The sequence below is a fragment of the Siphateles boraxobius genome, unplaced genomic scaffold, assembly GCF_051911475.1.
Source record: "Siphateles boraxobius isolate OS27281-9 unplaced genomic scaffold, OSU_SipBor_1 11, whole genome shotgun sequence".
Taxonomy (NCBI): domain Eukaryota; kingdom Metazoa; phylum Chordata; class Actinopteri; order Cypriniformes; family Leuciscidae; genus Siphateles; species Siphateles boraxobius.
Window position 1 is genome coordinate 12,503,487 of NW_027508711.1, and position 8,264 is coordinate 12,511,750.

The following is an 8,264-nucleotide window of genomic DNA, read 5'->3' on the forward strand; positions in this document are numbered from 1 at the left end:
CGGGGGAAAGGACGATAACTCTTGTTGTACATCCGTTCAGCAATAGGATATCTTCCTCTTAACAAACACTTGCCAAATCGATAGTATCATAACACTTCATATTTATTATTCATAAATAACCAGATTTACGGACTCAAAACCACCTCCTGAACACCAAAGAGAGTCCGAACTTGACAACTCCTAAAATAAGCGAACTTGTTTTCCTCTTACAATGACCAATTTAATAGCGTAACGTGTTATAAAAGAAAAACATTCGGAGTTTCCTCATACATAAATTATGGATTTGATCGGGTTTGTAGAAATTTATATGAACGTGATTTCAAGTTTTTTTTTTCTCTCTAATTCTTTTAATCAGCTCGGCTAACAGGATAACCTAGGAACCTCGCAATATTTGAGGAAACCACAGACATATCACTATTAAACTTTCACTATTAGTTTATTCGTTCGTTATATATAATGATGAGCAACAACTGAAACGATAATAATAATCATCATCATGAAGGTCGGAGATTTTGATTTAAAATAAGCCTGAAATTATTAAGGGACGAAAAAAAGCTTAGCCCACATCATTGCATGTGTGTCCTCTTATTTAGAGAACGGTATACCTAATAATTATTGTTATACTAAGCACAATCAATAAAGAAGACTCAACAATAAAGCAAGTTCAGGGTCATAAACACACTGCAGTAACTGAGGTAAGACGTGCATGGTTTATTGAAAATTCTGTCGCGTACACAGACACAGTTAAGCACACTTTCACAAATGAACCATGTGTGGTATTCAAAATAAATTAAGCTCAAATAAATAAGTAAACGACAATATCAACGAAGTAGAAATATAAATAGGCAAAACAAATAAGAAAAATCGGAATTATATCTACAAAGTGCAATGAATCTCTGAATATGTAATTAAATGTTCCCATCTACAAACTTAGTGCGATAATAATAATAATGATAATAATAATAATAATAATAATAATAATTTAGATTAAAGACGTACAGTAGAAGGGGGTCAAAATAATTAAATAATTTGATTGTCAAAGCATCGTTGAAGTGAAATTAGTTGTAACACACAACGCTTCGTGTTTTCTATCTAATTTTACCCAAAATGTGTCAAAACTGAAGACTATTCAAACAAATCTAGTGTTATGCCCTATTTCCAAAATAACCATGAATGTGTCAAGACGTCAGGAATCATGAGGTAGACACAGAAACGTATATTAAGGATGTCCGTGTGTACGTGCGTTCGCCTGTGCGTGTTCTCTCTTATTGCAATACATCAAAATTAATGGAATTTTCAAACGGTAAATGAAGACTTAACGCCTTGTAAACCATGCAAAGGATCAGAGCAGAACCTTCATGAATTTCTTCAGGAGCATATAGAATAACACTAAGGTTTCTAGAATGGGACATCTTTTGCACAACAGCGTTTTTAGCTTTCTTTCTTTTCATCCTTAAAAAAACAGAATTGTGATGCGTTCTTCACACAAAGAGGTGCAGTGTATTCACAGATATGTACACAGATGAATATAAAAAGAGTTGTTTTGAGTTAAGAGAATAATCATTATTATTCAATTCTCGATTTTTGTACAATAATTGCAACATTTAGTTGATGTTGGTTGTCCTCTCGGTCGTCTTCCAGAGCGTGTTGTTCTTGACATAATGCCATGACAAACTTTTTAGGACAGTTTCTGTCTCTGGGATGTTGAAGCCCAGCTCCCAATTCCTGCCTGGGACGCGTTTCGCCTCACCATTGAAGAGTTTTGTCGGCTCTGTTCACTTTTATTTAAATTTTAAGTTTATTTAAATGCGTTATTTCTGGCCTAGTGCGTAGCCGAAAACTTCATCCGTTTCTGCTTTTGCCTTTGATTACAAAACCATACGCGGACCACGTTTTTTTTCAGGTCCAGTTTCTCGGCGATGGCAGCGATTTTCTCCGACGACGGTCTCGGCTGGACGGCAAAGTAAGCCTCCAGCGATCGCTTCTCTGGAGCAGCGATCGAAGTACGTTTTCTCTTTTTGTCCCCGCCGTTAAAAATCTCCGGTTTGGCCATTTTCTCTCTCTGAGCCCGTTCTGCCTCCTCTAACCACGCTTCCAGGATAGGCTTGAGGGCGACCATGTTATTGTGGGACAAAGTGAGAGACTCGAACCGACAGATAGTGCTCTGGCTCAGGCAGCCAACCCCGGGGATTTTAAGATTGGCTAACGCCGAACCCACGTCGGCCTGCGTGACCCCGAGTTTGATCCGCCTCTGCTTAAAGCGCTCGGCGAAAGACTCGAGCTCCCGGGGATCAGGCTCGGAGTCTCCAACGCCACCCAGAGAGGTATGCGAGCCCAGGCTGTGGTGGTGCATGTTCATGCTTTGCTGGTGGTGATGCTGCATGTGGTTAATTGCTGACATGTGTGAATGCGGGTGGGAAGCGGTGGAGCAAACGTCGGAGCCCATGCCTCCGATGGAGATGCCCGGGGTGAGGTGGTCGAGCAGGTCGCCCTCCAGGCCCTGCGTCGGCTGGTGGTGGGGATGATGGTGGTGAGAGGTCAGCACCGACGGGTGATGAAGGTGCCCAGAAGAGGACGTGGGAGTGCAGGTCATGCTCGTCATGGTGGTCATGGTGTGGTAGGTGGCATCTGGTTTGAACGGATGACTCTTTTGAGCCATGTCTACCGCCGCCAGCGCCTCGGCTCTCTGGAGAAGGGTCTCGTCGAAGCCGGCAAAGATGTTACCCTGCAACTGCGTGACAGAGAGCAAGAGTATCAATGGCAAAGTCAGTTTTAAGTTTCCAAATCATTATTATTTATTTTTTTAAAGAAAACAGATTATGCAACATGCATTTGTTTATTTAGTGTGGTAAAACAGTGTTGTAAAAAGTTTATGGGACCAAATTGGGTCACTTTTAGAAAATCATCTAAAGCGGCATTCAAATGGATATTCAATTAAACCCTAATTTCTAAAGTGTTGCTCTAATTTCTAAAGTGCCGTAACAACTTATATGATTCTATTTTTAAAAATAAACGCAGTAAAATAAATGTAGCTGAAAGTGCAGGATTTATTTAGGCGACAGAATTTAAGCCAACTGAAATCGATGCACGTCAATTTTTTGTCACGCGAGAAAAGTTTAGACCACTTATAGCCTAATGCAAATGACTACGGTGATCATGAATCGCAAACATCAGAATAAAATATTAAACTTACCGAGGGCGTGGGCAAACATGCTCGCCGGATAGCTTCAGAGCTGGAATGTAGAGGCGTGTATTTAGGCTCGTGCAAAATCGGATGCATACTAAACGGCTGTTTGCTATTCATGGACATCATTTTGGCAGAGGTGTGAGGGGGTCGCTTCTCGTCTTCTTCGTTTATCTCCGGTTTACCCCAGTACAGTGTCTAATCTGGATGATAAAAACAGAAAAGGTATGCCTGAAAAAGTCTTCTTTTCTGGCTGAGCTGTAGCCAGGCGCGAGCTGTCAGTGTCTGTGATACAGTAGGAATTTACGCAGGCACCTAAAATATAACGATGTCTCTTTTAGCCCCGCCCAGATAGGTACAGGTCCCGCCCAACTACTATTACAGTACCCTCAACTGTTATTGGTAAGTTTGGGATGTGAACACGCCTCCGGGGTTTCTGGTCCCATTCCCCATCATGTGCGCTGGAGCAAAGAAGGCGTGGCTCTGACTCTGAGACTCTTATGGTATGTTTTTATTGGTGCTGTGATTTTGACAGGTCACCCTAGAATGGTTTTTGTGAACGCTTCGATCTTTATGTTCACATCCTCTTGGTTTAAATGTCTGTCACCATAGCTATGAATTGTTATGATCCTCATAAAACATAGGCTACTTTAAAGATTCAAATGAAAATAACGGTTAATTAGACATTTTAAAAATACATTTAACCCATTTTTATATATTTTTATTATGACATTTTATTTAAAAAAATTAAAAATAAAACTTTTTGTAGTATTTTGGTAAAGAAAAGCATTTTGGGAACCTGCCAAATAAATATATTTATATTCGGTTGTTTAAAGATAAAAAAAACATGATATTTTACAATTATTTGAGTTTCATATTTCAAATCCAATTATATGGTTATATAATTATATATATAATTATAATCAATTTTTTTAAACTTTAAACAATCGAATTAATGACTGAATATACACAAGTGCTAAATGTTTCCTTTAATTATGATCAGTTTTGTTGTGTTGTGTGAAGCAAGTGATGTATTTTTTTTTTCTTCATGTGGCCAGCCTTAACAATTTGTTACATGAATTAATTATTGTTCATTTACTTTGTGGTATGCACCACAATATGGATTCTCAAATAGCACAAATAGGCTGGGATGATAAGAGCCCATGTACAATTAAATATTGATTAAAAAAAACAAAGGTCAAACAAATGAGAGCAGTCAATCAAATACCTCAGTCTGACAAATGAAATGCTGGTACCACCATCCATTTGCATGAATGAATGATTGAATTCATTTCATAAACACTTTTTGTTATATTGGTTGAAACTATCTTCACGCCCTGATACTGTAGCAATCATTAACAGAAGTGGTCTAAATATAAAAAAATGAAGTCTAAGAACCAAAAAAAATTGCATCCAATCATTGCATTCGGTCCAAATGCATTGATTGGATGTCTTACCTGCTTGTCAACCTATATATTTAGACATCACACATCATCAAGGCGTTCCATGATGAGGCTATGCAGAGTTGCAGACAGACAGTCACAGAGCGCCGCAAACAAACATAGCCGCATTTTGCAGTTCCTCCTGGACAAAACTTATGCTGCTTATTACCATAATTAAGAGATGGCAAAAGGTCTTGGTTCAGTGAATAGATCACATTAGCCTTCATGCAGTGAAGCTGCTAAAATAGGAACTTCATTACTGGACCTTGACTGTTTAATCAGCACCTCTTCAAAGTGGGTTGTGTGTTGCACAGGTTTTGTAGTGCATGCAAGCTGCTCTGGATTGGCTTGTATAGAGCCTATATCTATCACTCTAATTGGGGCTGAAACCCCAGACATGGACAATAAAGTCCCACAATGGGAGAAGGAGTCTCTGCGAGTGTGACTCAGAAACCTGAGATGCAGACGCAGATAGCAACATCGTCCCCTCGTGCCTTGCTCTCCGGCAAGGCCTTGGCACCCGCTCATCAAATATGCATCAATGCTGCCATCTCTCCCCCAGCAACCACTGTCACTGGGGACTCCAAATGCTGTGGGACGGACAGAGAGGCACAGCAAAAGTGACAGAACAGAGAGAGAGGCAGTCTGGGAAAGAGAAGAGGGCTCAAAGAGTGAGCTTATACATGTAGATAGAGAGACAGACATGCATCCGAGATGATACACAAGCCATACTTGTTGAATCTATTGAGTCGTTCCCTCTTTTCACGTCATTCCTTCTTTCTCTTTCAGACTGCCGACACAGAGTCACAGTCATTTTCCTGATGAGTTTTCTGCAAACAAGCCTGGGGAAGTGCTTGATTATTGCTAATGGAACATTTTCCTCAATGAATATTAATGCTGAAATGGGGAATTGGTGGTATTGGCTGTTAGGATTCCTACTGCAGATGATAAGTTGAGGTGTTGAGACTGTAATTTACTGTCATCTATAGTTCACAGAAAACAGGAAAAGCGTCCATGTCATACTAACTATAAACTATGCAACCACATGTCGAGAGCATAGTTCCAACTAGACAATGCTGTTTGCGAATGTTCATTGGAACTAACAGAATGTTTGACCATAGTTGACCAATGATGCTTTTGGTAAATGCACCTCTGTTGGACTAAATTGTGGATATTTGTGTTTCACACTATAAATAAACATGTGTTGTGGAATATATTGGACAGAATTCCATGTCTCCAGACTTTAAATGAATGGTTCACCCAAAAATGAACATTCTGTCATTATTTACTCACCCTCATGTCATTCTTTCTTCTACAGAAGACACATGTTTCAAGAATGGAAATCAGTAGGGTCCAAAACAACACTGAACCCAATGACTTTCAATGGATGGGGAAAATTATATATATATATATATATATATATATATATATATATATATATATATATGTATATATATATTTAAAATATCTTCTTTTGTGAAGAAAGAATTTCTAACCGGTTTGGAATGATATGGGTGTGAGTAAATTATGACATAATTTTAATTTGGGGTGAACTACCACTTCACCTTTTATCCTTGCTTCTTGTCTTTACACTTTAAAATGGTTAATCTCATTTATTTGTTTGTCGATTGCCCCTGATACATTTTTACTGTACAACAACCATCTGAGTACAGCCAGACTTTTTGTTTGCGCAAATGCAATGGGAGTGTTTGTGTGATGCCAGAGCTCTGAAGAGAGAGTGAAAGCAAGATGTCAACACAAGTAAATATTTCTGGTACCTTAAGCAAATGGACATGCACATGAGCGCATGTACCCCGATTTTTTTTTCTCCTCACTTTCTTTTTTCCATTCTTGCCTCCTCAACCCTCCCCCATTTCGTGATTGGTGAATTATTGATAACGTGTAAAATCTAACATTGTAGATATGTGACCATTCACCAAATCAGCGGGTTCACACTGTGGGGCTGCCGAAGGGAAGGGGTGTCTAAGCACACACTTTAATATAATTGCCTTTAGGGTTCCTGGTAAATATTTTATTGTCTGCCAGCACAAATTAAAGGTACAAAGTTACCGAAACGGGGTGATTCCTCACTCCGAAGCTCTGCAGAAGATGTCCTTGTGCTTGTCATTTGACTTGACTTTTTGGGTACTTGTCTTATAGTAAGTTTTAAATTCAAAGGATCGTGCAAGATGCTCACTTGGGAAATAAAACAAAATAGAAGCAAGCATGCGCCTCCGAGAGCTGTGTGTGGTGGTTGTTGGGGCTGCTGTTTGGTTCCGTTCACTGAGGCTGAAAGAGCTCTTGATTTAAGTGATTTTGGTGGAAAGAAAAGAAGAAAAGGGGTGGTGGGGGGGACTCATACATTGCCAGTCCGCGAGGAAAGTAAGCAGAAAGATGGGAACAGGAAAACTTCATTACCTGATGGGGCAGTGGCCAAAAAGACATTAAAAATGAATGGCAGCCGACACAGATGGTAAGCTGACCTGGATGGGATGTGAAGCGTCGATGGGAAGATTTGTATTTTTCTGTTCCACACTTAGAGAACAAATTCACAGGTCCAGGTTGTTTTTCTCCTCTGGGATTTTGGTCTGTTATCCCTGTTCTAAATTAAATGAAACTATTTACCCTTCGGAACTGATCCCTGTTTTTACTTTTGATTCCTTAAAAACACAATCAGTGTGTCTTGCTAACCTTGTCAATTTGTTTGGTGTAGTCGCTTTTAATGCCTCGTTTCTATCTCCTTTACCGGAATCCCTCCTGTGTGCACATACTATGATCCACATAGTTTCCTTGGCACCCCGTAATTCTCTTTGCACCATTCCGCTGTTACCTGCCGTTCGCCGTCCAAACGGGATGGGCTGCACTAAGTCTGGATCAATAGATTAACTGAGTGGTTATGAATTATGCAGAAGAGCCCTACAGCAGTTGAACGTAAAGAGCTTGTGCTCTTGAATTGGCGTGTAAAAGCTAAGTACAGGCCTGTTTACTTGTTCCCCGGCATGCTGGGTGCTGTGCTTCAAGACATGCCCCCCCCCCCCCCCCCCCCCCCGGGGATGACTTGAATTAAATTCGAAAAATGTTTTTTTTAAACTAGTTATAGGTTAGTTTGCTCTAACATGCATGTGTTATGATGGCAACGGTTGAAAGGCAGCGCAGAGAGTTTGCTCACAGAGTCTTGTCGATCTTTTCTGAATCAAACCTCCGAGGACACAGCTACAGCAATAGCATTAGATTAATATTCCACCGCGCATGTAATTTTACATTTGCATACAATCAAACTTGGTGTCACTCATGTTTTTTTGTGTGTTCCACAATGGTAAAACAAAGGAGGGAAAAGAATAAACAAGCAAAATGCTGTAAATATGATAGTGAAGGCATATTCATGATATGTAAATCTCAGTGTAGTTTTAGAGCAGTACAAAGAAAGAAAATGATCTTTTTATGTGTACCAGGAACTGTTTTCCAGAAGACAAGTGTGGTATGTTGAGACAGATGCGTTGTGTGACTTTTACATAACCGTCAGCCGCTCGTTCAGTGCCAAATAAGAAGCTATGAAAAGAGGAAGAAGGCCCAAAACTGAAACATTTGTCTTGGATCTCCTTTCTTCTTTATTTATTAAAATATTAATGCCTTTGCTT

At 39.7% G+C, this 8,264-nt stretch overlaps 1 protein-coding gene across 1 annotated transcript; it reads right to left on the reverse strand.

The window, feature by feature from the left end:
• Nucleotides 1-1,034: 1,034 nt before the first annotated feature.
• pou4f4 (POU class 4 homeobox 4) lies at nt 1,035-3,459 on the reverse strand. Its single transcript, XM_077248550.1, has 2 exons — nt 3,194-3,459; nt 1,035-2,731 (listed from the first exon to the last, which is right to left on the reverse strand). Exons 1-2 carry the CDS (start codon nt 3,311-3,313, stop codon nt 1,823-1,825), a joined length of 1,029 nt encoding a protein of 342 aa, XP_077104665.1. The 5' UTR covers nt 3,314-3,459; the 3' UTR covers nt 1,035-1,822.
• Between the last annotated feature and the right edge of the window lie 4,805 nt (nt 3,460-8,264).